Here is a 23,324-nt window from a genome sequence, read left to right on the forward strand (position 1 = left end):
TAATTCCTGACCTTAGCATCACACCTATGCAAGACCATGATCTTCTGATTAAATTCTTAAGTTCTCAACCTTCAGTTTATGTTAAAACACTTCAAATTGCTTACATCCATGAACCACACAAAAGTCTTTAATCTCACATTGGGTAGATTAGAGCCAAATTATGGAAGCCCCGAAGTTATCAAACTTTCCTTATTCAAGAGACTGCAGGACTTTCCTAAATAATCTAAAGGAACACCCATAAGTCCTGGTACCTGAGTATCCTTCTTCTTGAAATATAAACTGCAAAGAATGCACTTAACAGGCCTTAGTTACTTAGACACTGCACATAGAGTGAACCCAGTGGTAAAAAAAAAAGAAACATTAATTTAAGAAAAGAAGGCATCACCAGGTTCTAGATATAAAAATAAAGATCAAGAATTATTTTTTGCCCCTTTTTCTTTTTCTCAAAATTGTTAGAAATATAGCCAAGACCAAGAATGACCCAAGCTTCTTTGTTGTTAACATAACTGCACCTAACTTTAAAGCTGCAAGGAGTGAGATCCCTTCACCTAAGTACAGGGTATTGAGCGATGCCATCTCCGATAGAGAAACGGGAAATACACCTGCTTATTCCAATACTAGTGATGATGTTGATGAAAGACAAAAGAACCAAAATACTGCTGTCTCATTCAAAACAAGCCACAACCTCAAATAAAATTCTGTGCATTTAGGGAAAAGTAATTGGAAGAATTCAAGGCATTCCTATGACGTTGTGGCATTTATTTCAGATGTTGTGGTTTATTAGAGCACTTTGCCAGACTGCAAAGCTCAGTTAGATAATTGCTTAGAATGTAAAAGCAGCTTGCATGTACCAGCCTTGCACCAATGCTTCTTTTAGCAGGACTATGCACCCACTAAAGACTTCTTATCCATATTAAATCAAGTGTAATGAACTTCTCCATAAGGGACTTTATGAGAAAATGTGTGCAAAAATATGCCTTGTTAATGTGATTCCTTAAGTCTAACCTAGGAAAGCAGTTAAAATCGATGGTGTATTAAACAACCAAAGATGTCATTCATTTGCAACCTCAGAAATGTTCTTATTCAAAGTAAAAGGGAAAAGTTTTTTCCTTATACGCTGCACAAGTGCAGGTTCAGTGGACATTTTAGAAAGAACGACTTAAACGTCACAAACTGGAAGTAGCATTTAACAAGAATGGACTACTCTACCTTTAACCCCAATGTGCTAGGCATGTCTTGCATCCTTTGAAGTAGTGACTTTCTACTTTCAAGAACTGCTCCAGCGGTTTCAAGTCTACACGGATGAAGACCCTTTACAGACTTCACCTTCATCTTTCCATATAATAAATCCTCTGCCCTTAGTGTTTTGACTTTGGATAGTAAAACATTTTTTTTTCCTGCCACTAAATACCTTATACAGCCCACTTCCTCTTTCTTGTCTGGTAATAAGCCTAGGCTAATGACATCATGCACAGCTCTCTCATTTTCGGGAGAGTTTCGGGGGGATAAATCACAGATGAACCAAGGAGAGCTGCATAACTGGAGGGGGCTAGATGAGAGCAGAGATAACAAGAGACTGCAGAGATCCATGTGTATTAATCCAGAGAGGTGAAATGTGCAGGCAAGTAGTGTGAGTGTGTCTGTCTGTATATATGTGTGTCTGTATATTTGTGTGTATGTGTGTCTGTGTGCCTCTGTGTGTTTGTGTAAATCCAGGAAGTAAACAGGCAGCCTCTTCAGCTGCCCACAGTTAAAATAGCTGCAGTCAGACTTAGTGGAGGGAGATTTCTGCAGCATATTTGGCAAGTACAGAGTCACGCTATATATAAAATAATATGCAAAGTAGTTGGAAGGAAGCTTCAGAATGGCAAAGATGTTTTATTACAAATTAAGTGAGCAGACTATAGTTCTTCGTTAAAGGCTAACTTCTTTTTTTTATATCTGTTACAGCATGTGTGGGTTCTCATCAAGGCACCGTCACTTGAAATTTACATGGTTCTGCCAGCACAGCCATTTCATCATTCCCAGAGATCTGTCAGTGATTGAACTACAAGTCCTGTCTATAGAAATGGAATGGCCGCGCAGTCCCCTGGAAGCGCAAATACAGATTAAAACAGCACAGCATTGCACCACTGAAAGATAGGAAGGTAGACTTATGATTATGCATTACCAAATCCTGTCTGCCACTATTGCACTTGTAGTTCTAAACAGAACATGAATACAGTGATCATAGTTCATTGACACTTCCTCCAGTTCTCTAACTAAAAGGAGATGGAGGAAGAATCTGCAGAAGCACGGCATTGTATTCGGTTGCAATGCTTTGGAGGCTCATTTGCAAAAAAATAATAAATCCACTTTTTCCTGAAAACATTTGTTCATTTATTTATTGTAAAAGGCGCAGTTAGCCTTTAATAAGTTATTTGTTGTTTGCATGTTATTTTCCTTTTTTTCTGTCTTTCAGATTCAGAAGATAAGAATTATCCATGCTCATGAACTTTATTAATGTGTTTTGGTATTGCAATGCAATTGCTCTTAGTATAGTGATATCCACTGATATCAGGCAGGCAGTGTGCTGCCTTTAACAGCCTGTTTTTATTGTTGTCTATTAAAGTGATTTGTGCCTTGATACATTCCACTGTTATCCCCCTCGTGTTATGCACTAGTTTCAACAGCTCTTAGTTGCTTTACTTTAATTTTGCCCTCATGGAGTAAAGCGCTTCCTCTTACAGAGTTAGAAGGCTTATTGTCCTGTGATGTGCTATTAACTGCAAAACATATGCTTAAAACATCCTTGTAACCTGCAAAGTCTAGAATAAACTACAATTGGATTTTACCCTGACTTTTCTATGTGAGTTACTGCCGCCTGTGGATTCTACTACCTCAGCAAGCTGTCATGCGCAGCATTGTCTGCACAGACTGGGTTTCAAAAGTTTGTTTTGTTAAATAAAGCAGTTTTTGAAACATAGCACTGAATTTCTGTGAAGCCTACTTACCAATTTGGAGTAACTGGAGGAGAGCGAGAAGGAAGACTTTTGGTCTCAAGGTGTTCTACAGACACAGATCTTCTTAAATCTGTGTTCCATACCATGCCACCAATCACTTTTCTGCAAAGCTGGCTGCTGGCAGACCTACAATTGCGAAAAGAAAAGACTGAATTACAAACATCTAAGGAGCCTTTAAAAAATTTTCCCACTTAGCAAAGGATTTAACTCTAGCAATTCTTAATATAAATGTAAACAAACTTTCCAGATTTTGACACTGTCAGTTAGGGCATTTATATCAAAATTGCACCTGATCTATATTCATGCAAATGGATCCTTTGAACATGTTGAACATGAACATGTGGACATGGACCATGTTCAACAGTCAACAACCAGGGCTTCACTTTGGTAGACACACAGAGACAGATGTTGCATTCAGTTCCAGTAGGAGCAGGAATTTCAGTCCAGTGTCAGGCTGCAAGGCCTCCAGCAGAGGCTGTCAAGCCCTAGCTTAAAAGGGGGGGAAGCACTCACTTCTAAAACGCTGGCATTAGGGGCCAGGCCAGCACAAGTTGGCTTAGGCATAGTGTTTACATCTTGTGCCCTTCGTGTCCACATCGGATGCTCAGTGTTGCTCTGGGTTCTAAATTTTTCTTTATTTCACTGCTTTGGTACTGCCCCCTGATTATTGATTGTGGTCATTCCATCCTCATCAATTCTCTGACCAGACTGATCTCCTTGGTGAGGAGGGGGCTGTGGTTTCCACTCTCAAGCCCACCGCTATAAGTTTCCTCATAGTAGTAACCAGCTAACTATGAAGTGCCATGCCTTCTTTGGTGAATACAAAGGAAGCAGTGCCCTCAACCCCCGTCAGTGCCATAAACCCCTGCCAGTGTCATCTTTACTAAAGCTAAAAAAGCAAAACCCTTTCACCTGCTTAAGGGGGGCACACTAACCACCAATCTAAGTGGGGGCACTGACCACCAGGGTAAGGGGACATAATAAACCCCCGACTACCAATATCAGGGGATGCAATAAGCACCTATGAGGGGGGCACACAGAGTACAGCTATATAAAGAGGCATGCTGAGAAATGACTGCCAATGTATAGAGGTACATTGAGGACTGACCACCAATTAAGGAAACACACTGAGCTTTAACCACCAGTGACAGGTGACAGGCTGAGAACTAACAGTGTAAGCAGACACAGGGCAATGGACTGGATTAATTGAGCAACAGTGTAAGGGGGCACATTAAGTGATGACCGACTACATAAGAGTGCACACTGAACACTGACTACCAATTAAGGAGATGCGCTGACGACCAGTGTAAAGGGACATGCTGACCACCAGTTTAAGGGGAAAAGCACACCACAAATATAAGAAGGCAAACTAAGAACCAATGTAAGCGGGCATGCTGAGTAAAGGTAGCATATTGACCACGAATGTAAGGGGACAGTTACTCCTCACCACTGCACTCTGCAATTTGTGCTGTACAATTAAATAGGTCTGATCCCTGCACTCTGATTGCACTATATGCAGTACTGTAAGTTGTAAGTTCCATAGTTCTGACTGCTGCAATGTATAATTATCTATCCTATACATCTACATAACCCTATCTCGCATTATTTTTATTTATTTTATTTTTTTGGGGACTGTTGGGACATGGATGTTTTTTTCAATACATTTGCCAAGCCACATAGCTACCCATAGGTGACAAAATTTCATTAAAGTAAATTAAAGCTGAAATCAATTTAGCCAATCAATGTCCCTAGTTCCAACCTCCCGACCACGGAACTAGGGTTAAATGCTCATTTAGTCAAGAGGAGGTTTCAAGAGGAGGTTTCAACTAGACTAACTTTATTTCTCGCAACCCTAAAAGCTGGCAATCCTCTTACTGATATGTTGGCTAACCTTCGACAGTCTCACATACAAAGAAAGACCTTGCATCCTGCATTGTATGTGATGGCTTTGAAGAAGCCACAACCAGCAAAGAGGCGATGATTCATGAGACTGATTGTATGGTGGGTAGAAAGCCCGCAGTAAGGCAAGTGTTCTTTTATTTTCAACTTCTCCTGACTAACAAGCAATTAACCCTTGATTGTTTGGCACAAACTATGGACATGGCTGACTGAATGTTTGCTTTAATGCTTTATATAAATTCTCAGAACTCCTTGACATTTTGCTTAGCTACGGCCACTCTTCTTGGTATTTTCAGTGCTGTCCTAAACTCAGTGGTTTTTAAAACCCATTACATATAACTATGTTACATTTTGAAAACCGTATGCAATCTCTTAGGCAAAGCTTATTGCTAGATAAGAAGCAACTTTCATAGAAAACATTTAGCTCTACAGTGAGCATATTTGCAGGCTTTGCCTGAGCTCATTGTGGAAACTTTTAGTCTCAAACAGGGTAATTATCAGAGGTTTACAAGCACATCCTTTGTAAAATATTTACTACTCTACCCAAAACACAGTTCCAGTAATATCACTTATTTATATTCAGACTTCTTCATTATCAGAGGATGCTCATCTTTCCACTAAAAAGATGACAAGCAGAAAAGGGAAAAAAGGAATCACAAAAATACCTAAATAGGGAAGTAAACCACATTACAACTACATTCGGGGGGTTCTTTTATAAATGTTTTTACACAAGAATAACTGTATAACTAAATCTTTGGTAAAAGCTGTGTGAATCTTGCAGAAAAAAAAATTTATATATAGACATTTATAAATAGTCAATAAATAATACCTGTGCTGGTGTGTCCTATGGATCAAACCATGAATCCACACCACATGAATATCATAAATTATGTATCAAAACCACAAATGGTATGTGACAAAATATAAATGTATGAAAAATTACAAATTATATAGAAAAGAGATTAATAGATGAATGAAAAAGTGAATTAAGTGTCCCTCCACAAAGGTACTATTTGCAAAGACTCAATGCAACATTGACTTGATGAACCATCAAATTAGGCATTCCAAAAAGAAGTGTCCAAAGAAAAAGAATCTCTTAAACAGATAAGTGTCCAAATAATCCCTTCTCATGGAGTGCTCTAGATGAAATCAGTGAGAAAGGTCCTCCACACAATCCACCTAACACGTAAGTGGGACTGAATGTGCACTGTAGATGGCTCCTTACCAGATACAATCTATTATACTGCAATCAAAGCAGATGGACCAGCCTATGATCTTCCCAGTGCAGATTCCCCTCCTCTCTGTGAGACACCTCATGCTGTGCAAACATTAAAGTGACTTGTTCTTACCAAACTTAATAATATAGTAGGCTCAGAGTTATACATCCCTTCTGTGTTGCTACTAGAATGTATTCTTAGATATATCTCAGATCCTGCACCACTAGATGCTAACATTCAATTGACTCCAGCATCCACATCCACAAGGTGGGTCCTCCCAATGGGGTAGTTCCGGAATTAAAAGGAAAAACCATAGTGCATTATCTTCAACAAAATAAATTTTAATAGAGACTTGCACTTACATTACAGGAAGACAAACGGTATGTAGGGCGATCTTTGTAGCCTTCGCGGCCGCTTGCAGTGCGGACCGCACTGTGTAATGTGATGGCGTGGCTCTCCTGTCCTACACGTTTCCCCTCATTAGGCTTCTGCTGGGAATGGAAGCCTAGTGAGGGGAAACGCGTAGGACAGGAGAGCCACGCCGTCACATTACACAGCGCCGTCCGCACTGCAGGCGACCCCATTGGGAGGACCCACCTTGTGGATGCTGGAGTCAAGGGAATGTTAGCATCTAGTGGTGCAGGATCTGGGATAGATCTAAGAATACATTCTAGGAGTAACACAGAAGGGATGTATACTTCTGAGCCTACTATATTATTCAGTTTGGTAAGAAGCAAGTTACTATAATTTTTGCACAGCACAAGGTGTCTCACAGAGAGGAGGGGAATCTGCACTGGGAAGATCATAGGCTGGTTTATCTGCTTTGATTGCAGTATAACAGATTGTATCTGATAAGGAGCCATCTACAGTGCACATTCAGCCCCAGTTACGTTTTAGGTGGATTGTGTGGAGTACCTTTTTCACTGATTTCATCTAGAGCACTCCATGAGAAGGGATTATTTGGACACTTATCTGTCTGAGAGATTCTTTTTCTTTGGACACTTCTTTTTGGATAATGCCTAATTTGATGGTGCATCAAGTCGATGTTGCATTGAGTCTTTGCACATAGTACCTTTGTGGAGGGACACTTAATTCACTATTTCATTCATCTATTAATCTCTTTCTACATAATTTGTAATTTTTCGTACATATATATTTTGTCACATACCGTTTGTGGTTTTGATGCATAATTTATGATATTCATGAGGTGTGGATTCATAGATTGATCCATAGGACACAACCAGCACAGGTAGAGCGCACTTTATTATTTATTGCATATTCATCATTCTACTGTTCTTAGAGTTCGAGTGCAGCCACCCCCTTTTAGTTAAGCGCACCCATATACATTTATCTATTTATTTTTAAGCAGTCACATACCATATACACTATATTTGTATAATGTATATAATAATTTCAATCGTTTTTAACAAACATGGCAAGACTAGTTTTACTCACTTGGCATGGTTAACTGTACCCAATGTCCAGTAATTAGTTACCAGCTTCTTTTCATGAGGTAGTGATCGCCTAGTCTGAAAAAACGTGTGATGTTCCACACAGGATTTCCAAAGGTTTTTACACGCGCGATAATTCAGCATATTGAAAGCAATCATTTGGTCTCTACATTCATTCTGCAACACACATGAACATGTTATAAATATAAGCATATAAAATAAAAATATTTAAATGCTAAAGCACTAAATCTTATAATGAAGTCAAAATGGCCCTACCACTCCAAGTTATTAAAAAAAATTAAAGAATTGAAGCAGGATATTCCTGAACTTAGGTTAGGTTCACATAAAGGGAGGGTTAAGGTTACAGGAAGGGTTCATGTTAGGGTTATCAGGAAGATCAATTTTAGCTTTATGAGCAGTAGGCTAAATTCCCACCATTTCCACTGTATTTTGCACAGGTTGATGTAGTATACATAAATTGGAGTTGACATGCATTGACATCCAATTTTTTTTTAAATGCATTACATTGCATTGATGTGAATTTCTTTAAAGTACTGCATTAATGTGGAGTTTTTTTTTCTATACAAAGCAAGAGCCAAAATACATTGGGGGGAGATTTACTAAAACTGGAGCATACAAAATCTGGTGCAACTCTGCATAGAAACCAATCAGCCTCCAGTTTTTATTGTCAAAGCCTGATTAAACAAGCTGAAGTTAGAAGCTGATTGGCTACTGTGCACAGCTGCACCAGATTCTGAGTGTTTCACTTTTAGTAAATCTCCTCCATTATTTTACTTTCCTTAGTGTGTGTTGCAGTGCCCTTTGATACATTGTAATGTGTTGTGCTGTGTTTAAAAGCAGTATATTTCTTTTATCTCCCAGCTGATATCAACCCAATGTCCAGAACCCATGAAGTGAATGGGCCTTAGAGTTAGGCTTACAAGTTACAAGGCACAAATCATACCAGCAGGACCTTGGCTACGTTCACTCTAAATCCAAGCAAGGTTGTTGCTCCTTATGGATTCTCCAAAGGAACATATGACAAGTTTTACAATCCAATTTTTTCCACAGTTGTGCTTGACCTAAACCTGTCTGTTTTAGTGGCCAGAACCAGGAGCTCAGAAGGGAATTTTATAGTCAATTAAGGTTTAGTTTAGCTGTGGGATTATTCAATCAGCAGGCACCTGAAGTCTTTATTTAAAAGGACTGGCATTTGATTGGAGGACAGGCAGGCTGTTCTCCCAGCAGAGCCAGAAAACTGACCACACTGAGAAGTACATGCTACAACAGACACATATCATGAATATGAAATGTTGGGGTAATATACTGTAAGTCTGTGCTGTCATATAAAAAATAATAATAATGAAACATACATTTTAACTTGTAAAAAAAAATTTAATTTTCATGGCAAGTTTCCTTAAATACATTTTTTCAGTAACTGTAGTTCAGCAAGCATAATGCTATTAGCCTAACAAACAGGAGAAAATCATAACGACAGTGTCAGTCCGAGGATTTAACACCATATCTAAATCAAAGACACGCTTTGTTTAAAAAAAGACCATAGTTACTATAAAATCCTACCTTTTATTTTCTAGAGCAAAAAAAAAAAAACATTTAGAGTCCAACTTCGGGTCTATTTCATGAAATGGGTTTTCCAGTCTGAACTAAATAAGCAGCTCGGGCTGCAACACTTCTTTACAATTTTGAGTGGTTTTCAGCTGTATATATACACTGCTCAAAAAAATTAAAGGAACACTTTTTAATCAGAGTATAGCATCAAGTCAATAAAACTCCTGAGATATTGACCTGGTCAGTTAACTAGCAGAGGGGTTGGTAATCAGTTTCAGCTGCTTTGGTGTTAATTAAATTAACAACAGGTGCACTAGATGGGCCACAATGAGACAACCTCCAAAACAGAAATGTTTTTTCAGGTGATGGCCACTGTAATTTTCCCTACTCATCTTTTCTGACTGTTTTTCACTAGTTTTGTGTTTGGCTAGGGTCAGTGTCTCTACTGGTAACATGAGGTGATACCTGAACCCTATAGAGGTTGCACAGGCAGTCCAACTCCTCCAGAATGGCATATCAATACGTGCCATTGCCAGAAGGCTTGCTGTGTCTTCCAGCAAAGTTTTAAGAGCATGGGGGATATTCCAGAAGACAGGCATCCATTAGCAGGACCATTATCTGCTCCTTTTGCAAGGAGGAACAGGATGATCACTGCCAGAACCCTACAAAACTACCTCCAGCAGGCCGCTGGTGTGAATGACTCTGACCAAACAATCAGAAACAGACTTCATGAGAGTGGCCTTGAGGGCCCAACATCCTCTAGTGGGCCCTGTGCTCACTGTCCAGCACTGTGGAGCTCGATTGGCATTTGCCATTGAACAAAATAATTAGCAGGTCCGCCAATGTCGCCCTGTGCTTTTCAAGAATGAGAGCAGGTTCACCCTGAGCACATGTGACAGACATGAAAGGGTCTGGAGAAGCCGTGGAGAACGTTATGTTGCCTGTAAAATCATTCAGCATTACCAGGTTGGTGGTGGGTCAGTGATGGTCTGGGGATGCATATTCATGGAGGGACACACAGACCTCAACAGCCTAGACAAAGGCATCCTGACTCAGGATGAAATCCTTGGACCCATTGTCAGACCCAACACTGGTGCAGTGGGTCCTGGGTTCTTCCTGGTGCACGACAATGCCTGGCTGCATGTGGCGAGAGTATGCAGCCAGTTCCTGGAGGATGAAGGAATTGTTACCATTGAATGGCCCCCACATTCGCCTGACTTAAATCCAATAGAAATAAAATTTCAGCAAAATGGACTAGCCTGCTGCATCATTTTTTCACTTTGATTTACGGGGTCTCTTTGAATTCAGCCCTCTGTCGGTTGATATTTTTATTTCCATCAAATGATGTGACATCCTTTCGTTCTGAACACATTACCCCGTCCATATCAGTATAGATATCCAGCATGATATTTTCCCAGTTGAGATCTGATGTGTTTTCAAAGTGTTCCTTTTTTTTGTTTCCTGATTTTTTTGAGCAGTGTATATATATATATATATATATATATATATATATATATATATTGTTTTTTCAAAATTTAGACATACTATGATTGCATGGTGTTAGAAATGCATAATGTTATTGACCGACCCACACCAAGCTTCCCTTCATTTATAGTATATTTATACAAAATGTGGTACTGCCCCTCATTTATAGTGTAATAATACAAAGTGCGGTTCTGATGTCATTACATTAGTGCCACTAACCACATCTCCGAGAACTGTCCACCATTGGGGAAAATTGAAAGAGGACTTGGCATGTCACATGACCAACCAGAAAACAAATGCATAAAATACACCCCAGGGAGCCTCAAGGAGAGGAGGTCACTTATAGGGTGCCTTGAAGGCCAGAGTTGGGTTTTATTGAAATAATACTTCCCCCCACACTATACTGTCGCAGAAGAATTAAACAAATCCGGAAGGTCTGAGTGAAAACAGGACTTGATTTACATATTTTTTCTAGGTCACAGACTTAGAAAAAAAATTAAGGCATTGGATCAGCCTGGTCCCTGACCATATGCATAATAAATAAAAAAAATTTACATGACAGATACAAAAATATAACAAACATTACTACTCACATAAAATTTGTATTTCTATAATGCTCAAATTTAGCAACATCCATTTAGGTCTGTATTAAGGCCAACACAATTTGCTATAGCATTCAATTAAATAAAGTCACTTACGTGCTTTTGACGTTGTTGTAAGAAAAACTTTTTCCTTTTAAAAGATATTTTGAGAATGTTTACCCTGGGGAGAGAAAAAAATGACAACTGTGCTCATCAAAGCTATTTCTTTTACAAAATTGGCATAACTAAATATGATATTACCAGCAAAATGTTCCCTGGAACAACAAGTTAGACACTGTCCTTATTACAGTCTAGAAATAATACTATTCAAAAATTTTAACAGCATGAGTTTAACTGGTTTCCAGAGTAGTGTTTACCTGCACCATGGCATTCAATTTGAATTGTGAAGTGTCATGGACAAGAATTCATCTCACCAAGAATGCTGGATGGTAAGACATTAACAGTCCTTAAATGACCCATAGCCTGCCAAGCTCCAAAGAGACCTCCTTCCCAAAAAGTCTGCTGCAAAAAATGTGGTGAATTCTGTGCTCCCGTTCCTCCAAAGCTAAAGAAGGGTTTAGTTGTGAAAACGATTTTTTAACTTACTGGAAAATCTCTTAAAGCAGAACTTCACCCAAAAAGGAAAGTTCTGCTTGTCTCCCCCCCCCCCTTACGTCTTAGCACTTGTTTTTTTTTTGGGGGGGGGTACCAGGTTTTGGCAGGTACCCACTTCCAATTCTGTGGCGATCGGATTGGAAGTTTGGCCTCTCCCTCCTTCCCCGCATCAGCATTTTGGGACACGTCACACGTTCCAGAAACCTGCAGGACCATTTACAAAACATGCCAGCGCCTGGACCTGAAGGTGGTTGAAGAGTAAGGACAGGACTGAGTCCCTGGACTGGTAAGTGACCTATCACATTGGGGGAAATAAGTATTTGATCCCCTGCAGATTTTGCCCACTAACAAAAAAATGAAGGGTCTATAATTTTTATCACAGGTTTTGTTTTTTTTTTTAATGATAGAGGCAGAATATCAAACAAAAATCCAGAAAAGAACACAAATGTTATAAACTGAGTTGCAGTTCAGTGAGTAAAATAAGCATTTAAACCCCTACCAACCAACAATAATTCTGGCTCCCATTGACTGGCTACATTATGTGCTCATGTGGTACACAGATTAGTCCTGTCAATTTAATGGAGTTGTAAAGTCAGAAGGTTTTTTATTTAAATGCATTCTGTGTCTATCATTTAAAAGTCATGCTTTTCTTGGGGATCAAATACTTATTTTACTCACTGAACTGCAAATAAATTTCTAACATTTGTATCAAGTGTTTTTTTCTGGATTTTTGGTTTATATTTGGATCATTTAAAATACACATATGATAAAAATTATGGACCTTTTATTCCTTTGTAAGTGGGGAAACTTACAAAATATGCAGGGGATCAAATAAATATGTTCCCCACAGTATTAAAAGTCAGAAGCTTCAGTATTTGTAGCTGCTGAATTTTTAGTTTCTAGGCCTAAGAATGTGATAATTATCACTATTTTACTCTAAGATATGAAATGATAACTGAAAAAATGTTTATACGATCATATTTTCAACTTTTTTTTCTCTTTAATGGCTTGTCATAGAAGCTTTCTGGTTAAAACATACATGCTACATGAAAATATATCTGTAATCAGACAATTTATAGCATCTTTATTATCCTAGGCAGACTGACTAAAGGACAAAACTAGTTTTCTAACCTGTGCACAACACCTGTTAGCAAACAATTATTGTAAAATCTTTAACTTACAAATGTTTAACCACTGCAGCTTTAACACCTGTACACCACTACACCAAATACATTTTTACATTTTTGCTATAGTCCTACTGATTTGGCAATAACTTTTACTATTACTTAAGAAATCAAACTAGAAAAACTATACTGTTTTTAGGACAAACAAAATTGTCTTGCAAAATGATTTTAGAATTATAGAATTCAAAAAGCACAGTGTTATATGAGATATAATTATTAAAATTCGATTTTACCATTTGTTCCATTTAAAATTACACTAACATTATGCATTTGTATGGCAAAGTTAATTACAAGTGAAATAAGAGCTTTATTTCTTTGCAACACTAAAAAATGAACAAACAAAATAAATTTTAAATAAAAGTTTAAATATGAATTTTTAGAAATAAATAAATAAAATAAACCAGCAGGATAATAAAAGCTAAGTGGAGAAGAGAAAAGAAGAGGTTTAGTGCTGATTATTAGTGTAAACTAAGGGCTAATAAGGGGGGTTAAATTTACAGTTTATATACAACCCCAATTTCAAAAAAATTGTGACGCTGTGTAAAAACTAGGTGAAAACTGAATGCAATGATTTGCAAACCTTAATAAACATTTTTTTTATTCACAACAGAAAATAGAAAACATATTAAATACTTAAACTGAGAAAATGTACCGTTTTAAGAAAAAAAAAAAAAAAAGCTAATTTTGAAATCGACAGGGACATGTTTACCACAGTGTAGCATCTCCTCTTCTTTTAACAACACTTTGAAAACCCCTGGGAACGGAGGAGACCAGTTTTTGGGAGTTTTTGGAGGAATGTTGTCCCATTCTGGTCTGATACAGGATTTTAACTGCTCAACAGTCCAGGGTCTTTAGTGTTTTATTTTTTATTTCAAGATGCATCAAATATTCTCAATTGGTAAAAGAAATGGACCTGAGGCAGGCCAGTTAAACACCCAGGGTATACTATAAAGCCAAGCTGTTGTCATTGATGCAGTATGTTTTTTAGCATTGTCCTGCTGAAATATGCAAGGCCTTCCCTGAAAAAGATGTTGCCTGGGTGGGAGCATATGCTGCTTTAAAACCTGAATACATCCTTCAGCATTTATGGTGCGTTCCCAAATCGCCCATTCCATACCCACTAATGCACCCCCATACCATCAGGGATACAAGGCTTTTGAACTAAGCTCTGATAACAAGTCCCTCTCCTCTTTAATCTGAAGGGCACGGCACCAATGTTTGCCACAAAGAATGTTACATTTAGATTTGTCTGACCATAGAAGTATTCCTGAGCCTATGCAGTGATGTCTATCACAGAATCATGCCTGTTTTTAATGCAGTGCCGTTTGAGGGCCAAAGATTACAGGCATCCAATATTGTGTTTCGGCCCATTCCTTGCACACATAAATGTCTCCAGATTCTCAGAATCTTATGCTGATATGTACCGTAGATGATATGTTTTAATTTTTTAATTAACCGAATTAGTTGAAAAATGCTTTTTGTTGCCCTGTCCCAACTTTTTTGAGATGCGTTTACTGAAATAGATTTTACTGTAAGCCAAAAATCCCATATTCTCTTTCGTTCATTGACAAACTGTCACGTACCTGATAGGAGACAAAATTGACGAGGTCGGCCTCTCTTATATCTCCAGCCCTGGCTCCACTGAGGATGAGACAGAGGGTGCAGAGGGACAGGAGGGACATGAGTGCCTGTGGGTGTTGATTGTAGAACCTGCAGCAAGGAATGCGTACAACCAGAGAAGGAACAGCAGTTATGTTCGGAGGACTTGTCCAGACTAAAGGAGTACTCCGCTTATGCTGATAGTTCTGGATAGGCAGCTTGTCAGAATTCCAGAGGCTGGAACATACAGTGGTATACAGAGCTGGTGCAGCAAACGGCCAGGCAAGCACTCAAGTAGTACCGAGGGCTAGGATAAGAGGCAGGAACGGAGTCTCAGGAATAGCCAGGGTTGTCAACAGGCGGGCAGTGAGGTACAAAGTACCATGTGCAGAGCCAAAGTCAGGAACTGAGCCGGGTCAAAGGTATACAGTAAGGCAGAAGCGGAATCCAAGGTTAGATCAAGAACACGCCAGTTCAACAACGGGGAGAGCATGCAGGAACATTTAGGACACTGGGCACAGATGAAGATCAGTCAGCAAAGAAAATAATAATGGGCTCCCTTTAAATAGCCCGTCTGGCGCCATGAGTAATTGTGCTCGTGTGCGTTCGTGAAATCTCGCGCACATGCCTGCGCCTGTTAGCCATTCTTCTGGGGAAATACCCTGCGCATGCGCATATCTATGCACCAGGCATCTCATAGGGATTCCCTGACACGGACACAGCTCCTGATTCTTCTTAACCATTGAGACGTCCCAAAGCAGTGTCAAACATGAGAGGTGTGAAACAGCAGAAACAAATTCCCGAGGCTAACCATAGCCAACCAGGTAACAGAGCTCAACCATAAACAACTGGAGCTCACCTGAAAAAAACAATACACCCTCAAAGAGGACCAGATCCTCTAAACAACAGCCAGCAAAACCTTGCGGCCAAAGGAAGCATCAGCAGATGCCAACACTTCCACTTTACAAAAAGCTGTGTAAAAGTGTGCACCGACGACCAGATGGCCGCCTTGCAAACCTGCGTCACTGACGCTAGATGACGGAAAGCCCAGGAGAGACTAAGCGCCCTAGTAATGAAGAAAGGAGGAACCTGACCCTTGATGCAATGGGCCTGAACCATCATTTGATCCATCTGGAAATGGTTGCAAAAGACAACCTTTTGTGAGGTCCATCCGTGAGCACAAATAGAGAGTCTGACTTCCTAAAAGACTCCGTAGCTGTCAGGTACACTCTAATTGCTGAACCACATCCAAGGCATGCAAGGCAATTTTGTTCGGATGGTAAGGCCTGGGACACAGGGGACGCTACACAATGTCTTCATTCAAATGACAGTCAGAGACCACCTTAGGAAGGAATGACGGACAGAGGCAAAGCACTACCTTATCCTTGTGAATCACCAGAAGGTGAATGACAGGATAACGCTGCCAGTTTCGACACCCTGCGCGCAGAGGTGATAGCAACCAAAGGCCACCTTCTGGAGCAGCGAAGCAGAGAAACCTCCTGAATATTTTCAAAGGGAGGCTTCTGTAGAGCTGAAAGCACCAAATTAAGATTCCAGGGTGGCAATGTCTGACACCCTGAAGAAAAGGTACACACCAGGGAGTGTGTGGCCAAAGGTCGTTGGAAAAAGACCACCAAAAAAACAATATCTGGCCCTTGATGGTACTCAAGGCCAATTTCTGTTCAACTCCACCCCACCCCCCCCCCCCCCCCCCGATGAAGGAAAGTTGAGATCCGATCCACCAAGAGGGAGCGAGGATGAACCCTGAGAAACTCACACAATGCAATGTACTCCTTCCACGTATCATGGTAGATCTACCTAGAGGTAGATTTCCTAGCTTTTAACAGTGTAGGAATCACCGACTCAGACAAACCTCCATCCTTCAGCACCCGGCGTTCAACAGCCAAGCTGTCAAAGCCAGCGACTGTAAAGCAGGATGGAAAATTGGTCCTTGGGACAGCAGATCCTCCCTGAGAGGAAGTCCCCAAGGAGCATCGGCAAACAACCATACCAGATCGCCGTACCAAGACTGGCGAGCCCAGTCTGGAGTGACTAGAATGAATGCAATCCCTTTTCCCTAGATCCTGCACAGAAGTTTGAGAGGCTGGAACAGATTGGTCAGCCTCCTTAGAATGCAGGCTACTTACCGAGCCGCCAGGACACTTCTTGTGCCCCCTTGCTGATTGACATAGGCCATGGCTATGGCATTGTCCGAATAAATTCGTACCGCACACCCGTAAGGGCAAATTGTCCAATGAGCCAGCCAAAGTCTGATCGCTCGGAGTTCTAGTACATTAATTGGCAGTCTGGACTCTGCCAGAGTCCATATCCCCTGACCACGTCTGCTGAGGACACCTTCCCACCCAGACAGGCTGGCATCCGTGGTGTCAACCGTCCAGTACAGGGGGAGTAAGAATTTATGCCGGGACCTGGAGGGGAAACAACTTCCCCCTGTCTTTGAGGAGCTGGCGGACCAGTTGATGCCTTTTTGAATGCGGCTCCTTTGATTTCTAGGTCTTCAGGATAGCAGGGAACCGGGCTCAACCCCCTGTTGAGCACCAGGAAAACCCGGTCAGCAGCCCAGGCAGCAGGAACTTCAACCAGCCCCCCTTAGGAGCATGTGGCAACAGCCAGCTCATATCATAACCTCACCCAGGGAGGGGGGAGGGGCCGAAAGACCCACAGTGACCACCAAAACTTTAGAGGGGCTGGGGGGAAGGAGGGAACCTGGGGGTCCCATCGTCCTAGGGAGGGACCCACGTCCACCCCAAAACCCTCCAGGGGTAAAGGGGGACAGCTACTTACCACACCAGGAACAGGGTGGGCACCGTTCCGGACAGGACCCCGCACCATCATAATGTGGATGCTGTCGGTCAGGAGGAAACGCTGCCACTCAGGCCGAAGCCAGTTCGTATGCGCCCTCGTGAGACGTTTAACTCGCAGGCCAGTCCCTGTCACTGCTGACTTAGCGCCCTAGGGATCGAGATTATCCAGTTCATCACCCAGCCCTGCACTTGATGGTAGATCACAGGAACAAAAAAATAAAATGAGAAAAAAATTCCATTTAAAAAGAAAAAATTGCCAGGACCAGAGATCCCAGCAAGGAACTAGTGCCTATAGCGGAGAGTGGGTATATACCCCCTGGGACTGCCCATAGGTGTAGTCAAGCTTTTTCCTACCTAGTGTCCTACTCCTGTAGGGGGCAGTATAACCCAATGATTAAGAAAAATCAGGAGCTGTGTCCGTCAATGAATGAAAGAGGAATATGGGTTTATGGGATTTGGCAATCATTGCATTCTGTTTTTATGAAAACGATATGCAGAATGAATCTCATCTCTTTGATCTGCAGATGAATGAAAGAGAGTAGACACAAAAATAATGTAACTTTGTATCTCTATATCCCCTACCGGAACAGTTTTTATTAACACTGTGTCAAGATGTCCTGTTTTTTTTACAGCAGCAGATTCTACGAATGCTGTGTTTACACAGCAACTCCTGGCTACAATCATGACTACTACGTAGACCCTGTGTACTTGAATAATAGCTTACCTAAAAAAAAGTAAATACAGTGGAACCTTGGTTTACGAGTATAATTCGTTCCAGCAGCTTGCTTGTAATCCAAAACACTTGTATATCAAAGCAAGTTTTCCCATAGGAAAGCATTGAAACTCAGATGATTCGTTCCACAAGCATTTATAGTAATATAAAGATATGCTGTTATATATAAAGTAGTACATTACTGTACAGTATAAGTATGCCATCTCCTTTGTTAAACATTATGTGTCCCTGTATTCGTGCTGTACTACATAACAGATGCCGATTATTCTTTATTAGTGCTTGTCTGGCTGTTCACTCACAACACTGCAGCCCTCTGCTTCCTCCTCCCCTCCTCCTCAGATGACCTCAGAAGGAGTGATCGGCCCCTCCCGCCGGGTAGAGCAGGGAGACGAGGTGAGAGCGAGGCAGAGAAACGAGGAGACATATACATACAGTAAGTGCAGGGACACTCTAAAACAATATAAATCGGCATGTTTATACAGTGTACAAGCGCTGGGACACATAATGGTATGTGAGAGAGTGCATTTACAGAGGGGATGGCATGCTTTTAGAGTATAAAACTGCTCGTATATCAAGACAGTGCTCGTATACCAAGACAGTTTTTTTAAAAAAATGTTGCTCGTCTTTCAAAACGCTCGTAAACAGAGGTACTCGTAAACCAAGGTTCCACTGTATATGACAAAAAAATATTTCTAACATCCCAGATGTACTAACGGTATGTTTTGTAACTCCATGGGACATTTTAGGCAACCAGTCTTACAGTATATCATAAAACAGTATCTTTATTCATACATCACACAAATATAAGCAATAAAAACATATTCTGACTGACAATTTACATCAAGATAGATTTCAATCCCAATTAGAGAGGATTATTTAGTTACTCATTGCCTCCTTTTGATCATTTACACTTATGACAGGAGTGCTTCTAGTGATATACAGGTATATTTGTATGTTTTTTTTTATATTGGATAAGGGGAGAGATCTCTACACTGGACTTAAGGGGGGGGGGGGGGCAGACTCTTATTACGTATAGGTGTGGTACTCCAGTTTACTTATGTATCTGACTATGTAGAGATGTACCATTGGGGAATCCCTATTGTTATTGAATTTGTTAAGGTTATGGTCACCTTAGATTTTAAGTTCCATTTCCTCACATTCACTGTACAGATTTGTTGTTTTTGCAGCGAGCTCTGGGCTGTCCATGGGATCCTTTGTGTGCACATTTGGTAGCCTGCCAGGCAAGGAAATGAGGCGCTGGGATCTTTAATTGTATTGGCGGATATATATGTTTTTGCCTTTATATATATATATATATATATATATATATACACACACATACAGTATCTCACAAAAGGGGGTACACCCCTCACATTTTTGTAAATATTTTATTATATCTTTTCATGTGACAACACTGAAGAAATGACACTTGTGTCAATAATGTAAAGTAGTGAGTGTACAGGTGGTATAACATTGTAAATTTGCTGTCCCCTCAAAATAACTCAAACACACAGCAATTATTGTCCAAGCCACTGGTAACAAAAGTGAAAAAAATGTCCAAATTGGGCCCTAAGTGTCAATATTTTGTGTGGCCACCATTATTTTCCAGCGCTGCCTTAACCCTCTGAGCACTGACAGGCTGACCTCGACCCCTTCAACCTCTGCAGCAATGCTGGCAGCACTCATACGTCTATTTCCCAAAGACAACCTCTGGAAATTACGCTGAGCATGTGCACTCAACTTCTTTGGTCGATCATGGCGAGGCCTGTTCTGAGTGGAACCTGTCCTGTTAAACCGATGTATGGTCTTGGCCACCGTGCTGCAGCTCAGTTTTAGGGTCTTGGCTATCTTCTTATAGCCTAGGCCATCTTTATGTAGAGCAACAATTGTTTTTTTTTCAGATCCTCAGAGAGTTCTTTGCCATGAGGTGCCATGTTGAACTTCCAATGACCAATATGAGAGAGTGAGAGCGATTAGACTCACCTTCTCCCCATTCACACCTGAGGCTTTGTAATACTAACAAGTCACATGACATTGGTGAGGGAAAATGGCTAATTGGGCCCAATTTGGACATTTTCACTTTTGTTGCCAACAGAAAAGACATTAATGGTTGTGTGCTGAGTTATTTTGAGGGGACAGCAAATTTACACTGTTACACAAGCTGTACACTCACTACTTTACATTGTAGCAAAGTGTCATTTCTTCAGTGTTGTCACATGAAAAAATATAATAAAATCTTTACAAAAATGTGAAGGGTGTACTCACTTTTGTGAGATACTGTATATATCTTTGCTGGGGGAGCACGTTACTGGGCTGAGCTGCTAAAAGATATCCACCCTTAACTGCAACTGGAACCTGTTTACTCTATGTGTATTTGTGCTTTTTGGTATGTGGCCTTTTTTCATCTGTTGCCCGGTGTGCATTACCATGATGTTTTTGTTGTTCTCAAGTGTCTAATAATGCTTAACGAGTAGACCTTATCTATCTCTATTCAGCTCTTTGCACACTCTGTAAGGGTCCTTTCACACGGGCGGACCATATTTTCCTCCGCTCAGGCACTTTTTTTTTTACACGGATGACACTCTGGAGTGTCCGTTCTGTATGTCCGTTTATCATCCCATCCGTTTGCGTATGATAAACGGAGATAATGTATGTCAATGGGATTGTGGATGTCAGCAGATGACACCGCTGACATCCGTTTTTGCGTCCGTTCCGTTTTTTTAAAAAGAAAAATAGGGTTCTCTTCCGTTCCAAAAAACTGAACTGATAGGAAAGGGTGCAAATCGGATGTCAGTGGATGGTCATCTGTTGACATCAGCAATCCCATTGACATGCATTATGTCCGTTTTTCATCCGCAATTGGATGGGATGAAAAACGGACATACGGACTGCTCGTGTGAAAGGACCCTAACATGCACTCTCTACCACTCCTGATGACAGTCGTGTCCTCTCTTCTCAAACTCACTCACCTTCACCCCTCTTCTCCACCCCACAGATTATATATATCACCCCGTCTTCTGTCCTCTCCCTATTACTGCTCCTACCAACTCTTTCTAATTTTACATCCACATACTGAGAAAATTTCCAGGACTCTGGGGCATGTCCCTTCATATAAATCGCACTCCCGCATTATCTCCCTCACCCTTCTCCTTCTCCTTGCCTCTGGTGACATATCCCCCAAACCTTGGGCCTCTATTTGGCTTTTCACTACACTCCCACCGCCCTACACCCTCTGCCACCAGCCGCAACCCACAGAACCTAGTCTCCATTCCTCTTCTTCCCAATACCTCCTTCTCCATTCCCCTTCTCCTGTGCCTTCTGGAACGCCCGCTCCATCTGCAACAAACTAACCTCCCTCCTCAACCTCTTCATCACAAATTCCTTTAACCTACTCGCTATCACCGAAACCTGGCTTCATAATTCCGATACTACTTCTCCTGCTTGCCTCTCCCATGGCGGCCTTCTCTGGACTCACACCCCCCTAGACCAGGTGGACGGAAGTGAGGTGGAGTGGGAATCCTTCTAGCCCCATACAGCACCTATCAAGTATTTCACCCACCTCCCTCTCTTGCATTCTCCTCTTTTGCATTTGTTTATTTTCTCCTGTTTATTTAAGAATCGCTGTCATCTACCGGCCCCCTGGACCAGTATCAACCTTCCTTGAAGACGTTTCTGCCTGGCTACCCTACTTTCTCTCTTCTGAAATCCCCACAATCATTCTTCAACATCCCTGTTAATGCTAATACTACTACTGCCTCTAAACTTCTCAGTCTAACCTCATCTCTTGACCTGAAGCAATGGATACAGGCTCCTACACACTCCATTGGCAACACCCTTGACCTTGTCTTCTCCTATCTATACACTCCATGCAACCTCTCCAACAAACCTCTCCCACTCTCTGAACACCACCTTATTAGTTTTGCACTCTCCCTGTCTTCCACCTCCTCTCCCCCCAACCGCCTAACAGTTACCCATAGAAATCTTCGCCACCTCAACCCTTCTATGCTCTACTCTGCTACCGACCATCTATATGACAAAATCTCATCCCTGTCATGCCCCAACCTAGCCACTTCCATCTATAACAGCTCACTGTCATCCTCCCTAGACAAGCTCGCTCCCCTCACTACATGCAAAATTCAGCCCGGCCCCTACAACCCTGGCAAAAAGACGACATCAGAAGTCTCAGAAAACGTAACCGCGCTCTTGAGCACCTGTGGCGAAGTTCTTGTAAGACTTCAACCATTATAAATCTGCCCTTTTAAATGACTATTCCTGCCTCCTCACTGCCAAGCAAACCTATTTTATCACACTCATCCAAACATTCTCTTCTAGTCCCCATCATCTCTTCTCTACCTTTAACTCTCTACTCTGTCCTGCACCAACTCCACCCTCTAACTCACTCACTGCCCAGGAGATCGCCAATCACTTCAAAAATAGGATCGATACAATTCGCGAGGAGATCTCCAATGTGTAGAAACCTCCCCCACCTACCAACTCATATCCACAGGTACAATCATTACTTCCCTCGTTTCACCCTGCTAGTATTAATGAGGTTGCTGGACTTTTATCTAACACCCATCAAATTACCTGCCCCCTGGATCCTGCTCCCTCGCACATGCTCACCCTCTGACTCTATTCTACGCTCTCTAACTCACATCTTCAATCTCTCCCTCTCTTCTGGCATCTTTCCTAATTCTCTAAAACACGCACTAGTCACTCCCATCCTTAAAAAGCACTCATTGGACCCCACAAATCTTCACAATCTACGCCCAATCTCCTTACTCCCCTTTTTCTCCAAACTCCTTAAACTATTGGTCTACAACTGACTGAGCGACCATCTGACTAAGAACAATCTTCTTGATACCCTTCAGTCCGGATTTCGCCCTCGATATTCCACTGAAACTGCTCTCCTTAAACTCACAAACGACCTACTAACCGCAAACACCAATGGACACTATTCTGCACTACTCCTCCTGGACCTCTCTACTGTCTTTGACACAGTAGACCAGCCCCTCCTCCTCAAAAAACTCCACTCCTTTGGGCTCCGTGACCATACTCTTCACTGGTTCTCATCCTACCTATCCCAACGGACCTTCAGTGCTACTTACAACTCTACTACCTCCTCTCCTCTTCCTTTTTCTGTCGGTGTCCCCCAAGGTTCTGT

At 41.3% G+C, this 23,324-nt stretch overlaps 1 protein-coding gene across 1 annotated transcript in view; it reads right to left on the reverse strand.

Moving 5' to 3' along the window:
- The window catches only part of PTPN3 (protein tyrosine phosphatase non-receptor type 3), a 346,819-nt gene that overhangs the window by 83,393 nt on the left and 240,102 nt on the right, over positions 1-23,324 (reverse strand). Inside the window, exons 11-13 of the mRNA XM_082257741.1 lie at positions 11,322-11,385; positions 7,574-7,746; positions 2,994-3,128 (exon numbers count right to left, since the gene is read on the reverse strand). Coding sequence (XP_082113867.1) covers positions 2,994-3,128; positions 7,574-7,746; positions 11,322-11,385 — 372 coding nt within the window. The remainder of the gene's footprint in view (positions 1-2,993; positions 3,129-7,573; positions 7,747-11,321; positions 11,386-23,324) is intronic.

The sequence above is a fragment of the Pelophylax lessonae genome, assembly GCF_965119305.1.
Source record: "Pelophylax lessonae genome assembly, chromosome: 5".
Taxonomy (NCBI): domain Eukaryota; kingdom Metazoa; phylum Chordata; class Amphibia; order Anura; family Ranidae; genus Pelophylax; species Pelophylax lessonae.